Source organism: Lactuca sativa, chromosome 9 (assembly GCF_002870075.4).
Source record: "Lactuca sativa cultivar Salinas chromosome 9, Lsat_Salinas_v11, whole genome shotgun sequence".
Lineage (NCBI taxonomy): Eukaryota > Viridiplantae > Streptophyta > Magnoliopsida > Asterales > Asteraceae > Lactuca > Lactuca sativa.
In genome coordinates this window covers 759,030-777,018 of record NC_056631.2, presented here as the reverse complement: position 1 = coordinate 777,018, position 17,989 = coordinate 759,030, and the positions used below count along the sequence as shown (strand labels likewise).

The window sequence follows — 17,989 nt, the reverse complement described above, 5'->3', positions numbered from 1 at the left end:
TTTCAACAAAAAAAAAGTTTTTATAAAAACCATTGTTCTTTATATGACCCGGTTTTTGGGATTACAACTAGGTTTTTATATGTTTATATGACCCGGTTCTTAGCGGCAAAACTGTGGCCTAATATGCTTTTATGGTCCGTTTATTCTGGTCTGCTCTCTTTATATGTCCCGGTTGTTTTATAAGAACCGCATCTTTTTCAAACTAATGGGAACCGGTTTTATAACCGGGTTTTATTTCCTTTCCCCCATAAGACTCGCCAGCCATAAGACCCGGTTGAAAACCGGGTTATTGAACTATTTTAACCGGGGCATATAATCCTTTTTGTAAGTAACACTTGAATTGTGATGCATCACATGTGCACTTCCTGCTTCGCTTCTAAGTTCCCACCACCCTCCTCAAAAGCATAAAATAATCGATATCTTTGATTTGGTGATCGGAAAATAAAAAATAAAGAAAGGAGGGAGGAAATGAAGAACCCAAATTAAAGTGGGGCACTCATGATTGACGGACTTCCAAGTCAAGCTAACTAGCTAAGAAATGTTATTATATATAACAGCATTCTCTTCAAAGATTTATAATATATATATATATATATATATATATATATATATATATATATATATATATATATATATATATATATTACAAGGATGCCAATGCAATAATAACTTAACCCCATGGAATTCTCTGTCACCAAATCCAGTGGAAGCTTGGTTCCACCTTTTGCACCAACACCTTCGGCCGTGCTTGATCTCTCACGAATCGATAGATTACCAGTCCTCAGATGCAATGCTCGGACACTTCACGTATTCCAGGCACTGGATTCTCCTGGAGCCGCAAAATCAACAATACGGGAGGCCTTGTCCAAGGCACTCGTCCCTTACTATCCTCTAGCTGGTCGTCTTACCCAACACAACCCACATGACCTTCAGATTGAATGCAGCGGAGAGGGCGTTTGGTTTGTGGAGGCATCTGCCACTTGTAGCCTTGAATCTGTTGGTTGCTTTGAGGACATCACTTCCATTCCTTTCGACAAACTACTTCCTCATCATCCTCCTGAAAATCAAGGCTTCGACCCTCTTGTTCTAATGCAGGTAAATATTACTAAGTAAAACAAAAAAAGGAATGATGCAATCATGCATACAAAAGATTGAAAGTACATATTAAATAAATAATGAGAGATTAATGGGCAATGGCAGTTGAAATAACACTCATAATTAAGATATGTGCGCATGCAGATTAGTATTACTTATTTCTCATAAAAACGGCACTTATAAATGAAGGTATATGGCATGCATGCATATTTATTTGGTACAGGTGACAGAGTTTGAAGGTGATGGGTTTGTAATGGGTCTGACATTCTGCCACACAATATGCGATGGTTTAGGAGCAGCGCAGTTCCTTAATGCAGTTGGTGAGTTTGCTAGAGGTGCCCAGCATCTAAAGGTTGCCCCCGTGTGGCAGCGTGACTTTCTTCCACAACCACGAGCAAATCCTTCAACTAGCCTAGCACCATCAAATCTCGTGCTCCCAGATTATGAGCTGGAGCATGCCAATATAGACATTCCACTCGACCACATCAATAGGCTGAAGCAGAAATTCCTTGGACATTGTTCGTCTTTTGAAATTGTAGCAGCCATTCTCTGGAAGAACCGGACTCAGGCGATTGGTGTAGGGTCTGAAAATAGGATGATGAAGCTTGTGTTTTTTGCAAACTGCCGTCAGCTGGTAGATCCTCCTTTACCACAAGGTTTCTACGGAAACTGTTTCTTCCCGGTGACTATCAGTGCATCTAACGACACCCTGGCACAATCATCGACCATTGAGGTGGTGAGAATGATCCAGGAGGCGAAGGCCAGGCTGCCTAAAGAATTTGCAGATTGGGTAACTAATATTAATGGAGAACAAGGGAAGAAGGAAGACCCATTTGCCCCACCGCTAGGATACACAACCTTGTTTATATCGGAATGGGGACGACTTGGTTTTAATCAAGTTGATTATGGAAAAGGACCACCCCTCCATGTTGTTCCGGTGCAAGGCTCCAGCATTATACCTGCTGCGATCGTGGGCAGCCTGCCTCGACCAAAAAAAGGAATACGTCTGATGACATGGTGCGTCAAGAAGCACCATATTCAGCCTTTACTTCATGCCATCACAACTGTAATTAATTAATTGTTGGTATATATTGTTTTCATGTGATACTTTTGGACCTATATAATTAAATGTATTATATATGCAATAAAAATAAAGAGACCGTGGGCCTGGTTTCAAATAAACATTTTTCTCATGCAAGCAAAGTGAATCAAAATTTGTCTCTAATAAACAACGTCAAATGGAACCATGCATGCACACTAACAAACAGGGGTAGGGCAAGAGCTTAGGACATTAGGAAGTGTTAGAATTAAACTAGACTGTTAATTACTTATATTATATTCTGTTAAATATGACAGTTATAAGTTAGTTTGAATGTCAAGTTATGAACCGTTGTGATGCTTCAAACATTATATATGTGTACGTAAACTAATCGTGACATTCTGTGAAATTAATAAAAGATCTTTGTGTTTCATGAAAAAGAACATCTAATATCTTCATGTCTCAATGTCTTTCTCCAACATAGTGGTATTAGAGCCTTTGGTTCAAGAATGAAAGATGAAGAAAATGGAGATAGCATTGAAGAAGAAGAGTATTGAGAAGAACATGCGGAGGAGATGTAATATGGTTGTGGTATAGGACTGGTGGCGGGATGCTTGTTGTTTCTGCCCCTGGTAATGGGACAGATAGCACCATCTTCGCTCCCTGTGCCGGGTGATCTGTGTTTCATCCACAGAGTGGCTATCATTTGTCCAAGCCTTGCTAGTGATCCACCATTCTTCATAATAAATGGAGATGCTCAGAGATTGATCACATTTGCGTTTGAATTCTAAGTACTTTCGATCGAGATGAAAACATTCTAGGGTCGATGATGATGATGATGATAGATGGTTCTGTAAAAGAGCCAAAGATTGATGGAATGATGTTTATTCAATGTGTGCATGGTGTATGATGCATGACAAGTGAAAAGATCTTGGTATGAACCAAAGATTTTTGTTTGATATACAAAATTATGGTGAATATATCTCACATGTTGAAGAAGATCATATCTTCATGGGACATAGATGTCAAAAGATGAAGTATACCTATGTGTTGTCAAATCTAGTTCAAAATATAGGTATTAAGAAAAAGTGTATGGGGAGAGTTAAAGAAAAGCAATGGCCGTTCCTTGAAATCATTCAAAGAAGTCAGAAGGTACACATGTTCTTCTTGCAAAACAAAAAAGACGGTGTAATATGTCAAAGAAGTACAAGATGTGGTCTTTATTTTTAATGGACGTGGACTAAAGAAAAAATGAGTATTATGTGTCAGATGATTACAAAAAGGAATGATCCTCAATTACTTAATTTATTCAAGAAAAGACCATTGTATGGTGTTTCCGAGAAATTTTTTGAAGAAGAATGACAACGACAAGGCTGTCACTGATGATCATGGTATGAGAATTTTGAATGTGATACGATCTTGTAAAAAAAGATGATGCTTCAAGATAATGAATGTGGCTGGAAGAAATCTATGTTAAGGGGTGTGTTAGAATTAACCTAGATTGTTAGTAAGTTATATTATATTTTGTAAAATATGGCAATTATAAGTTAGTTTGAATGTCAAGTTATGAACAGTTGTGATGGTTTGAACCTTATATATGTGTGTATACAAACTAATGGTGATGTTCTGTGAAATTAATAAAAAAATCTTTTTGTTTCCTGAAAATGAACATCTCCTTCTATCTTCATGTCTCAATGTCTTTCTCCAATAGGAAATACCAATACACCAACATTAAATATGTTCCACACCCTAAACTAATTCGACATCTGAAAATGGAAGGCATCCATGGATCTTCGGGATTGGACCACACTAGACATCTAGAAACCAGGATATATAAGTCAGGACCATAATCAAGGGAGGTGAGAAGTCGAGACCTGCAAAAGATGGATCTTTAACTTCTATAGGGATTAAGAATGTGACATTTTGAGCTTCAACTCCCCTATGTTGAAGGATATTACCTAGATAAGTAGAGGTGACAAAAATTGACACGACACGAAACTCGACACGAACCCGACACGAAATAAACGGGTTTGGGTAAGATATTTCAACCCGTTTAAATAAACGGGTTGACACGACACGACACGGAAATTAAATGGGTAAGGTTAGGGTTGAGAATTTCAACTCGAATATGACACGAAAATGACCCGTTTATTCGTATGCAAGTTTTTTGAATTATTTAAATAATCTAGAAAAATACAAAACCAAAACCATAAGTAAAAGAAAAAACCTTCGAATTGACTTGTTTTGTAATGTTGAAATGACTTAGCCGTCTAGATCAAGACTTCATTTCAGTTTTTTCATTCTCTCCCAAACTACCCAGTCTCTTTCACCACCCTCACATCCTCATGACCTTGTCATCCGCCTCCCCAACTCCCACTCTTTTAATTTTGTCATCTGAACTTGCTATGACTTCGTCTATTCTACCTCCAAACTATTAGATTTTCCTTTCCGCCTACCTAACTCTCACTCTTTCAACATGCTCAATCTTTTAACCTTACATGACACGACATGTTTCAAGGTATAGCCCTAACCCGAAACCCGACACGAACTCGACACGAAAATAAACGGGTTGACACGACACGACACGTTAATTAAATGGGTCGGGTTAGGGTCAAGCACTTTCAACCCGTTTAGTGTTTCGACACGACACGAACCCGACACGATTGACACCTCTATAGATAAGGGTGAATTTGTCAATAACTATAAGTGGCAGTTAATGTTGTTTGAACCAAAGCCTTGAATTAGTTTCTTAAAAGGGTGCCTTGAAGATTTGAAGAGGATTCCATTCTCAAAGGGATGCAATTGTTCGTCCAAGAATTGCATTGATTTGCTATTTATATATCACTATATCTTATATTATATTATAAATCATATTAGTCGTATATTAAATTTTAAGAGGTATAAGTTATAAAGCTTTTTGTACAAATTAAATATGCGTAAATAAATAATTAATACTTGCTAAAAGTTTGAAACCTTGAATTAAAGAAAATCATTAAGAATTTAATTTGGAGAAAAATGATAATTTTAAAATATTAAATTCATATGTATAAATTAATTTATATTTCTTAAACTAGATGCTGATGCTAATAAATTTACATCAAATCTATAAACAGAAAATATAAATATAAGGTTATATATATATATATATATATATATATATATATATATATATATATATATATATATATATATATATATATATATATATATGTGAGTTAAAGGTGGTTATTTTTTTTATAGATAACAACTAATAATAAAATCTAATAATTATTTCCCCATAAGAAAATTATTCACCAAAAGAATTGTTTATCGCCGTCGATTTGCGCGTATATATATATATATATATATATATATATATATATATATATATATATATATATATATATATATATATATATATATATATATATATATATATATATATATATATATATATATATATATATATATATATAGAAAATCAATGCAATTATTGGAGGAATAGTTGCAACCCTTTGAGAATCGACTCCTATCTAAATCCTCAAGGCACCCTTTCAAGAAACTAGTTCAAGGTTTTGATTCATAGAACATTAAAATGTTGTTGATATTATGATTAATAAAAAATAGTTTCCGTAGAAAAGTTTTAAATATTTGTGTGCGTGTTTGTTTGTGTGTGTATGTGTTTATATATATATATATATATATATATATATATATATATATATATATATATATATATATATATATATATATATATATATATATATATAAGTGTGTGTGTGTAACGTACCAATGTTGTTGATATTGTGATTAATAAAAAATTTGTTTTGACTATACTTTCTTTCTCTCTTCATGCTTCAATGCCTTTCTCCAACACCCTATGCATACCATCAGAACCAGCAACACATATAGTTATTGAAGATTGATATGTTGGCTGCAATTTAAACCAACTTTTGATTATCACTCGTTTCACGTTTGGTCTAAGATTGGAAAAGAAGTATCCTTTAAATAATTCTCTAGTTGCTCAAGTATATTCCATGTTCACTAACAAATAGGCAAAACCTTAACGTCATCCACGATAAGGCCACAAAATTGAGCGTAGTCATTAAGATAGGCAGTGGTGGATCCATTTTTTTAACTAGGGTCCAATATTTCAAATGAAAAAAAATGTACTTAGGCTTTGTAACAATCTTTTTAATAATGAAATGGTTTTAGATGCTTAACTTACCATAGTTAAAACTTTGATTGGTGTGAGGTAGGATATTTTTTCTCAATGGGGTGTAGAGGTAAAATATATGTTTTTTTTTTTTACATTTTCAATATATAAATTATGGGTAAATGTCCATGTTAAGTGGGCGCCATACACCTCACTTGGTACATGGTAGATCCTCCACTGAAGATGAGTATGGTAAAAAGCACTAAAGAATGCGAGTCTTTTTCTAACTGAAACCACTTGAAGCTTAAAGATAGCGGTCTTAAACCTCCTCTTCCCCAAAGACTCAAACTTTACGTTTAACGTTTCATTTAAATCTTCCACCATCATTGATCCATGGCAGTCGTTCTTTGCACCTCCAATGGTGAATGATAATCTAATAACTTGGTATTATTATGGTAAAATGGTTTTTCATTAATTAAAAGACAAAGAAGGAAATCCATTTATATAGAGAGGGGATGCAATAAAAGAAGACCTAACAAACTATCCTAAATAAAAGAGATATATGTGGAAGTGAATATAGACACATCATTCCCATTTCTCCCTCTCAAGTTGGAGCATGGAGATTTGTAATGCCCAACTTGTTAAGTAGGTCACAAAAATTTTGAGCCCCTAAAGGTTTGGTGAAAATATCAGCAGCTTGGGTCTTAGAGTTGATTTGCATAGGTTGGATTTCCTTTGATTAAACTCGTTCTCTAACGAACAATCCATTTCCACATGATGTGTTTTCTTATGGAAAACTGGATTGTTTGCAGTACGTCTGACAGCTTGATTTTCACAGAAAATCTGAGTCAATACAGGGCATGCTTAGTTCTTGTAACAATCATCTCATCCATAACACTTCACTAACAGTATGTGTCATGGATCTGTATTCAGCCTCAAATGAAGAACGAGAAACGACACGTTGTTTCTTTGATTTCAAGATATAAGAGAACTACCTAAGATAGAAGATATTCAGTTCGAGATCTTCTAGTCATTGGACAGACCAACCAGTCAGAATCACAATAAGCAATGAGATTATCCTCGTCGTGTTTATTGAGAAAAATACATTAGCCTGGAATAGCCTGGAGATACCAAAGAACTCGATTGGTTGCTTTAAGATGGTTGATACGTAGGTCACTAAAAATCTAACAGAGGACATTTAAAGGGCAATTATTTCCCCGTAAGAAATAATTCACCAAAAGAAATAATAAAATCTAATAATTATTTCCTCATAGGAAAATTATTCACCAAAAAAATTGTTTATCGCCGCCGATTTGCGCATATATATATATATATATATATATATATATATATATATATATATATATATATATATATATATATATATATATATATATATATATATATATATATATATATATATATATAGAAAATCAATGCAATTCTTGGAGGAACAGTTGCAACCCTTTGAGAATCGACTCCTATCTAAATCTTCAAGGCACCCTTTCAAGAAACTAGTTCAAGGTTTTGGTTCATAGAACATTAAAATGTTGTTGATATTATGATTAATAAAAAAACAGTTTCCATAGAAAAGTTTTAAATATTTGTGTGTGTGTTTGTTTGTATGTGTATGTGCTTACATATATATATATATATATATATATATATATATATATATATATATATATATATATATAAAAGTGTGTGTGTAACGTACCAATGTTGTTGATATTGTGATTGATAAAAAATTTGTTTTGAATATACTTTCTTTCTCTCTTCATGCTTCAATGCCTTTCTCCAACACCCTATGCATACCATCAGAACCAGCAACACATATAGTTATTGAAGATTGATATGTCGGCTGCAATTTAAACCAACCTTTGATTATCACTCGTTTCACGTTTGGTTCAAGATTGGAAAAGAAGTATCCTTTAAATAATTCTCTAGTTGCTCAAGTATATTCCATGTTCACTAACAAATAGGCAAAACCTTAACGTCATCCACGAGAAGGCCACAAAATTGAGCGTAGTCATTAAGATCGGCAGTGGTGGATCCGTTTTTTTTTAACTAGGGTCCAATATTTCAAATGAAAAAAAATGTACTTAGGCTTTGTAACAATCTTTTTAATAATGAAATGGTTTTAGATGCTTAACTTACCATAGTTAAAACTTTGATTGGTGTGAGGTAGGATATTTTTTCTCAATGGGGTGTAGAGGTAAAATATATGTTTTTTTTTTTTTTTTTTTTTTTTTTTTTACATTTTCTATATATAAATTATGGGTAAATGTCCATGTTAAGTGGGCGCCATACACCTCACTTGGCACATGGTAGATCCTCCACTTGTGACATCCCCAAAATCTCGGCCAGAAAAGACCGATTTTCATTTATGCTTCTAAATAATTTCAGAGTAAATCCTTTTGATTTGAAAGAGTTGCGGAATTTGTTCCCAAAACAAAACATGATAAAATAATATTTATCAAAGCATTTCATCAAGAGATGCATTTTCATTATATAATTCAAAACTCGGGATGTCATGTTCCGATACAGACCATAAAGCATAAACGATAACATTACAAGTCATTCAACAAATATATACATATACAAACTTGTAAACAAAACAACTTGATGATTCAACCATCTTATGCCTTCGCGACACTACCTGTAATACAAATAAAACTGAGTGGGTCAGGCTTGGGAGCCTGGTGAGCATATAGGGTTTTCAACCCACAGTAAATAAATTATATTTAATTTCACCAACCAATCACTATCCTGATTACCCATTCCCGTTATCCTCACTTTACGTCCCTAAAATAACATCTATCTCAAGGGACCTAATATAGGATTTTCATCGGGACGGACATCACTGCGAAGGGGTTTCCTCAACAATAGATATCCTAAAGGCAACCATGAGGGGGATAGAGTACACCGGTGAACACATCGTTCACAACACCTACAGGTTATGAACCTGCTAGCGTTCCACTGGACTGTCTAGAAAGAGTCCGTGGTCGTTATCCATACTCCGCTGAATAACTAGATCAACAACAACAACATCGAGGCCTCTCATCTGTTTATTACACACCAACTATCTACCCATGTTCTACCCAACATATTAGTAGATAAAAATATATATTTTCATACATAGTTTAAAACCTGTATATCATTTCCATTCAATACATATTCCACATAACAGATGAGGCACACCCACATAACATGTATTTCATAGAAAGTAAATCAGATCTATGAGATAGAAGAGAATGAATATACATTCATACTTATAACAACAAAATTATACACATAAACACCAATATACTTAATACACTCAAACCATACTTGTATTATTATCGTGTTTATGAAAGGTAGTATACACTCACTTGATCAGAAGACGATCGGACAACACTACGACTTGCAGAAGTAGTAATCCTCAGCAGATCTGGAAGATCTCTACAAAAATCGAACTTCTCGCGGGCAGAGCTTCGACTCGGGAACCGCACTTCTCGGGATCTTCGGGATCTCGGGACTTGCCTCGGGGCTCGAGAATAATATCGGGGCTTTGGGGCATTTCTGGCATGTAAAACGATGCAAAACGGGAGAGAGAAGAGAAGAAATTAGCAAAATAGCCGGCTGCCCTCGCATCCTATTTATAGGAGGCTGGAGCCTCGGAGTACGCGGGGCGTACGCCAGTACACGGGGCGTACTGGTCCGAGAAACGTCACTGCGTACGTATCCGAAGCCACTTGCTGCGATGTCGACACCTTCGGAGTAAGCAGGGCGTACACGAGTACGTGGCGCGTAACTCGGATCAGATCGGTGACTACTCTTCGGATAAAGCTTCCGATTTAATGATTTAATTTAATTCCAAAATAATTAATAAACTTCGGAAATTCATATCATCTTCATACGAACTCCGTTTTCGACGTTCTTTATATCCACGCGAAGGTGAGACTACGCTCTACAACTTTCGTTTAGACTCCGTCGGCTAATTTCGACTTTATTTTTATTATTTATTTTTAATAGGCCGCGACAGAAAAACTTCGTTATAAATTCATAACTTCTTCGTTTGACGTCCGTTGTCGCCTAACTTTTTATCGCTTCGATACCAACAACGAGACCTTCGATCCTCGTTTAGAATGCTTCGGCTGAAAACCGCTCGATCTCAAATCGAGTATTTCAGGCTGCATACCGCTAAGTCGAAACTTCGATAAATCATAACTTCCTCATACGAAGTCAGATTTGGGCGTTCTATATATATTCGGAAACCTCGTTTCAACTACTACAACATTAACCAAAGATATTAAGTTTATTTTACACTTAAATGTTGACGCTTATTTTTATTCTTAATTAATCAGACCACATAATTAAGCAGTTAAGCACAAAACACATAATACTCAAATAGTACATTCTTATTATCTTCAAAACGGGTTACAAAGGTTAACCTAGACTATTACATTGCTAAAAATGGCAAGCCCGGAAACACAGGCGTTACAATTCTCTCCACCTTAGAATGATTCCGTCCCCGGAATCATACATCAACAAACAAATGCGGATAGCGACCCATCATGTCACTCTCCGTCTCCCAGGTGAGATTCAGCCCATTTGTGTGTTTCCATCGGACAAGCACTAACCCAACCATCTTGCGTCGCAATTTCTTAGTTTTTTGGTCAACAATTTCCTCTGGTTCCTCAATCAACCTTTTGTTCTCATCGATTCTCAACTCTAAAATTGGAATTATGTCGGGAACTTCTCCCGTGAACTTCCTCAAATAACACACATGAAAAGTGTTATGAATTCCATTCAGTTCTTCTGGTAGTTCGAGCTTGTAAGCTTGGTTCCCAATCCTCTGAAGAACTTTAAACGGTCCAATAAACCTTGGACTCAGCTTTCCCCTTTTACCAAATCTTATAAGTCCCTTCCACGGCGAGACTTTAAGCAAAACCGAATCCCCAACCTCAAAAGTCATCGGTCTTCGTTTCTTGTCAGCATAGCTCTTTTGACGATCCTGAGCTGCTAACATTCTTTCTCTAATTATTTTCAACTTTTCAGCAGTTTGATGAACCAACTCCGGCCCCATAAACTGCTTTTCCCCAGCCTCAAGCCAACAAGACGGCGTACGACACTTCTGTCCATACAAAGCTTGGTAAGCTGCCATCTTAATGCTCGAGTGGAAGCTATTATTGTAGGAAAATTCTACCAATGGTAAATGTTCATCCCAATTACCTAGGAATTCCAAGGTACATGCTCTCAGCATGTCTTCAAGTGTTTGTATCGTTCTTTCGCTCTGACCATTAGTTTGCGGATGGTAAGCTGTACTTAAACACAACTTGGTACCCAATTCCTCTTGTAGACTTTTCCAAAATCGTGAGGTGAAACGACTATCACGATCCGACACAATCGTTAGCGGAACACCGTGAAGCCTCACAATTTCCTTCTCGTAAGAATTCGCAAGCTTTTCCATAGACCATTTCTCATTGGCTACTATGAAATGCACACTCTTAGTGAATCGATCAACGACCACCCAAATCATGTCGTGACCACTTTTTGTTCTAGGCAGTTTAGTGACAAAATCCATAGCAATGTCTTCCCACTTACCCATTGGTACAGGCAAAGGTTCTAAACTCCCATACGGTTTCTGATGTTGTGTCTTTACTCTCACACAAGTCACACACTCAGCCACATACTTTGCAACATCAAGCTTCATCGTCGGCCACCAATAGTAGGGTTTCAGGTCCCTATACATTTTAGTGCTACCCGGTTGAATCGAGTACATGGTTTTGTGAGCTTCTTCCATCAGAAGATCTCTGACTCCTCCTGTCTTAGGTATCCAAATCAGATCTTGGAACACCTTCAGTCCGTGACTGTTTACACCGAACACCAACGTTTTGCCCAAACGTTCCTCCTTTCGGTCATTCTTCTCAGAAGCTTCGCTTTGAGCTTTCTTTATACTTTCCAAAATGGTCGAGACAACTTCAATTCTCAACGCTCTTGGCCTTTTCCTTTCAAGATTGAATTTCCGACTGAGAGCATCAGCAACAACATTAGCTTTACCGGGGTGGTAAAGTATCTCACAGTCATAGTCTTTAAGTAATTTCAGCCAGCGTCGTTGCCTCATATTCAATTCCTTCTGATTAAAGAGATATTGGAGACTCTTATGATCAGTGAAAAGTTTGCACTTCGTGCCATAGAGGTAATGCCTCCATATTTTCAGAGCGAAAACTACCGCTGCCAACTTCAAATCATGAGTCGGGTAATTCTTTTCATGCTCCTTCAGCTGTCGAGACGCATATGCTATCACCTTTTCTCTTTGGGTCAAAACACAACCCAATCCAACCCCAGACGCATCGCTATAAATAGCGAAGTCTTCAACTCCATCGGGTAGAGAAAGTATCGGTGCCTCGCATAGCTTCTTCTTTAGCTTCTCGAATGCTTCCTTATGCTTGTTATTCCAAGCATAAGTAGCCCCTTTGTCGATCAAAGCCGTCAACGGAGTAGCGATCGAAGAAAAGCCTTGGATAAACCTTCGGTAATATCCAGCTAATCCCAAAAAGCTTCGAATCTCCGTGGGACTCTTCGGTTGGTCCTACTTTATCACAGCTTCAATTTTCGCTGGATCAACCATTATCCCTTCTTGGTTGACCATGTGACCCAAGAATTGGACTTCACGAATCCAAAAATCACATTTGGAGAACTTAGCATACAGCTTCTCTTTCTTCAAGACTTCTAACACTTCTCGCAAGTGTCTGCCATGCTCCTCTTGGCTTTTCGAGTAAATCAGAATGTCGTCTATGAACACTATCACAGATTTATCAAGGAAAGGATTATAAACCCTATTCATTGAATCCATGAATGTTGCCGGAGCATTGGTTAGTCCAAACGACATAACCAAGAACTCGTAGTGTCCATATCTAGTTCTGAATGCAGTCTTCTCTATATCCTGCTCTCTTACTTTCAGCTGATGATATCCTGACCTTAGGTCGATCTTCGAGAAATAGCTCGAACCTTGCAATTGATCAAACAGGTCATCAATCCTTGGCAACGGATATCTATTCTTTATTGTTGCCTTATTCAGCTCTCGGTAATCAATGCACATTCTCATACTTCCATCTTTCTTCTTCACAAATAACACCGGAGCTCCACAGGGCGATGAACTAGGTCTAATGAAACCTTTGTCCAATAACTCCTGAAGTTGCATTATTAGCTCCTTCATCTCCGTCGGTGCTAATCGATAAGGTGCTTTCGCAATTGGCGTTGTTCCTGGCAACAAGTCAATATGGAATTCCACTTGTCGATCAGGCGGTAATCCAGGAAGATCTTCGGGAAATACTTCCGGATAATCACACACAACTGGAATATTCTGCATCACCTTCTTTTCCTTCTTAGCATCGATCACGAATGCTAAGTATGATGTACACCCCTTGGTCAAACATTTTCTGGCTTTCATCAATGAAATGATTCTAGAATTCACTCTGCGTTTGTCCCCATACACCATAAACGAATTTTTCCCAGGCGGGTTTACGTTGACTATTTTCTTCTTGCATAAAATTTCGGCATCATTGGCGCTAAGCCAATCCATTCCAAGCACGATGTCGAAACCATTAAGTTCTATAGGCAATAATTCCTCGTGGAACTTATTCCCATTCAGATCAATTAAGATGTTTTTCATACGATGGCTAACAGGTACAAACTTGCCACTAGCAACTTCGACTAATAAGGCATCATCTAGTCTAACAACATGCAAAGCTAGCTTCCTACCAAATTCATGCGATATAAAGGAGTAGTTGGCTCCAGAATCAAATAAAATTTGGGCAGGCAATTCGTTAACGAGAAAGGTACCTGAAGCGACATCAACTTCAACTTTAGCAGCTTCCAGTGTCATCTGGAATGCTCTCGCCTTTGGCTTTGGTGGAATGTTGGGTCTAGCTGCCTTCTTCTTCTTCGGGCAGTCCCTCGACATGTGTCCCTCCTCACCACAACCATAGCAAACTTTCTTAGTGAGGGTACATTCATTGGCACAGTGCCCTGGCTTTCCACACTTGTAGCATGTGTTCGCCACCTCACATCTTCCGTGATGCTTCTTCTTACATTTGTCGCACCACTTCGCTTCACCTCCACTTCCCCTCGAACCAGACTTCGAGAACTTGTTTTTCTTGTTGGACCCTGAAGTTCCATCGAACTTCCTCTTTTCTCCAACATCTATCCTTTCCAGACCCTTTTCCTTCTGCTGGGCCTCCACATTCTTAGCTGCACGAACAACCGTTTTCAGAGTAGTTGCCATCTTGACTGTCGGACCAAAGTCGGCAGGCAGTCCGTTAGCAAACCTCTCTATCTTGGAGAGTTCCGTTGGCACTAGGTATGGAAACAACTTCATTTTCTCAGTAAATGTAGTAGCATAGTCGTCTATGCTCATCTTTCCCTTCTTCAAGTTTTGGAACTCATTGTTCAGATCAATCAGATCTATCTCTGAACAATACTGCACCCTTAGTTGCTCCAAGAACTCCCCCCATGACATTTTCAGGGCTTCTCCTCATGGCATAGTATCTGCCAACAACTTCCACCAACTCAAGACTCCAGTCTTCAGTTGTCTAACCGCAAAGACGGTCTTCTGTTTGTTGCTACAGTCGCAACTTTCAAATACCATCTCCATTTCGGAGATCCAATACATTATCTCAACAGGCTTTGGGCTTCCAGAAAGGCTTGGCGGCTTGGCGCCCAAGAAGTTCTTGTACATTCGCCCATCCTTGTTGTTTCTCCTTTCCGGATCGTTCCTTCGTTCTCCTTGAGTCCCAACTTGACTCATAATGCGACTATTGTTCCCTTCCTCCGATTGTTCGGGAATCAATTCAGGTTCCTCAATAGGTATGATAGGTTCATCCCTATTATCATGCAACATCTGTCGCATCTCCTCCCTTTGTTCGGCTAGCATAGCCTGAATCATGGCTTGCACCGCAGCCATTGTTATTGGTTCTGGTGCTGCTGCTACAACAGGTATTTGCTCAATCACTGGCGGTTGATTCCTGTTTTCGTCCGCGTTTCCAACGTCACTCCTTGTTCTCACCATTTTTGATCTACACACCGAATAAGGTGAAATTTAGATCTTCATTCACGATAGATATTCAAATCATCCTTATTACTCCAAAACGTTTACATGCTAGTTCTAATACCGTAAACATACGCTTAGAATCCTACACACATAAGGTTTCCAGATCCGGTCGGCAACAGACCGTAGATCCGAACAATTAATATCATATATGGCAACATATAACATTTAGCACATAAAAGCATTTTAGGCAACTTTCCTAAAATAAACTAGTGCTCGTGTCTAAAATCCAACAGACACACAACTCACAATTCCACTTAGAATTCTAAGTTTAAGTCTAGAAATACCAACAAATTCCTAGTTCGCTTAAACTAATGCTCTGATACCAACTGTGACATCCCCAAAATCTCGGCCAGAAAAGACCGATTTTCATTTATGCTTTTAAATAATTTCAGAGTAAATCCTTTTGATTTGAAAGAGTTGCGGAATTTGTTCCCAAAGCAAAACATGATAAAATAATATTTATCAAAGCATTTCATCAAGAGATGCATTTTCATTATATAATTCAAAACTCGGGATGTCATGTTCCGATACAGACCATAAAGCATAAACGATAACATTACAAGTCATTCAACAAATATATACATATACAGACTTGTAAACAAAACAACTTGATGATTCAACCATCTTATGCCCTCGCGCCACTACCTGTAATACAAATAAAACTGAGTGGGTCAGGCTTGGGAGCCTGGTGAGCATATAGGGTTTTCAACCCACAATAAATAAATTATATTTAATTTCACCAACCAATCACTATCCCGATTACCCATTCCCGTTATCCTCACTTTACGTCCCTAAAATAACATCTATCTCAAGGGACCTAATCTAGGATTTTCATCGGGACGGACATCACTGCGAAGGGGTTTCCTCAACAATAGATATCCTAAAGGCAACCATGAGGGGGATAGAGTACACCGGTGAACACATCGTTCACAACACCTACAGGTTATGAACCTGCTAGCGTTCCACTGGACTGTCTAGAAAGAGTCTGTGGTCGTTATCCATACTCCGTTGAATAACTAGATCAACAACAACAACATCGAGGCCTCTCATCTGTTTATTACACACCAACTATCTACCCATGTTCTACCAAACATATTAGTAGATAAAAATATATATTTTCATACATAGTTTAAAACCTGTATATCATTTCCATTCAATACATATTCCACATAACAGATGAGGCACACCCACATAACATGTATTTCATAGAAAGTAAATCAGATCTATGAGATAGAAGAGAATGAATATACATTCATACTTATAACAACAAAATTATACACATAAACAACAATAGACTTAATACACTCAAACCATACTTGTATTATTATCGTGTTTATGAAAGGTAGTATACACTCACTTGATCAGAAGACGATCGGACAGCACTACGACTTGCAGAAGTAGTAATCCTCAACAGATCTGGAAGATCTCTACAAAAATCGAACTTCTCGCGGGCAGAGCTTCGACTCGGGAACCGCACTTCTCGGGATCTTCGGGATCCCGGGACTTGCCTCGGGGCTTGAGAATAATACCGGGGCTTTGGTGTATTTCTAGCACGCAAAACGATGCAAAACGGGAGAGAGAAGAGAAGAAATTAGCAAAATAGCCGGCTGCCCTCGCATCCTATTTATAGGAGGCTGGAGCCTCGGAGTACGCGGGGCGTACTGGTCTGAGAAACGTCACTGCTTACGTATCTGAAGCCACTTGCTGCGATGTCGACACCTTCGGAGTACGCAGGGCGTACACGTGTACGCGGCGCGTACCTCAGATCAGATCGGTTACTACTCTTCGGATAAAGCTTCCGATTTAATGATTTAATTTAATTCCAAAATAATTAATAAACTTCGGAAATTCATATCTTCTTCATACGAACTCCATTTTCGATGTTCTTTATATCCACACGAAGTTGAGACTACGCTCTACAACTTTCGTTTAGACTCCATCGGCTAATTTGGACTTTATTTTTATGATTTATTTTTAATAGGCCGCGACAGAAAAACTTCGTTATAAATTCATAACTTCTTCGTTTGACGTCCGTTCTCGCCTAACTTTTTATCGCTTCGATACCAACAACGAGACCTTCGATCCTCGTTTAGAATGCTTCGGCTGAAAACCGCTCGATCTCAAATCGAGTATTTCAGGCTGCATACCGCTAAGTCGAAACTTCGATAAATCATGACTTCCTAATACGAAGTCAGATTTGGGTGTTCTATATATATTCGGAAACCTCGTTTCAACTACTACAACATTAACCAAAGATATTAAGTTTATTTTACACTTAAATTTTGACGCTTAATTTTATTCTTAATTAATCAGACCACATAATTAAGCAGTTAAGCACAAAACACATAATACTCAAATAATACATTCTTATTATTTTCAAAACGGGTTACAAAGGTTAACCTAGACTATTAGATTGCTAAAAATGGCAAGCCCGGAAACACAGGCGTTACACCACTGAAGATGAGTATGGTAAAAAGCACTAAAGAATGTGAGTCTTTTTCTAACTGAAACCACTTGAAGCTTAAAGATAGTAGTCTTAAACCTCCTCTTCCCCAAAGACTCAAACTTTACTTTTAACGTTTCATTTAAAGCTTCCACCATCATTGATTGATCCATGTCAGTCGTT

The 17,989-nt window shown here is 37.5% G+C and overlaps 1 protein-coding gene across 1 annotated transcript; it reads left to right on the top strand.

The window, feature by feature from the left end:
* The first annotated feature begins 639 nt into the window (after positions 1–639).
* Positions 640–2,277, top strand: LOC111908774 (acyl transferase 4). The gene is made up of 2 exons (XM_023904582.3): positions 640–1,095; positions 1,319–2,277. The coding sequence occupies exons 1-2, from the start codon at positions 679–681 to the stop codon at positions 2,171–2,173; spliced, it is 1,272 nt and encodes a 423-aa protein (XP_023760350.1). The 5' UTR covers positions 640–678; the 3' UTR covers positions 2,174–2,277.
* Positions 2,278–17,989: the final 15,712 nt, after the last annotated feature.

What these genes read in the sequence shown, in the direction of transcription:
- LOC111908774 (XM_023904582.3), top strand. Translation starts at nt 679, where the DNA reads ATGGAATTCTCTGTCACCAAATCCAGTGGAAGCTTGGTTCCACCTTTT. An exon ending in ACCCTCTTGTTCTAATGCAG is followed by an intron (nt 1,096 to 1,318) that starts GTAAATATTACT and finishes TATTTGGTACAG; the next exon opens with GTGACAGAGTTTGAAGGTGA.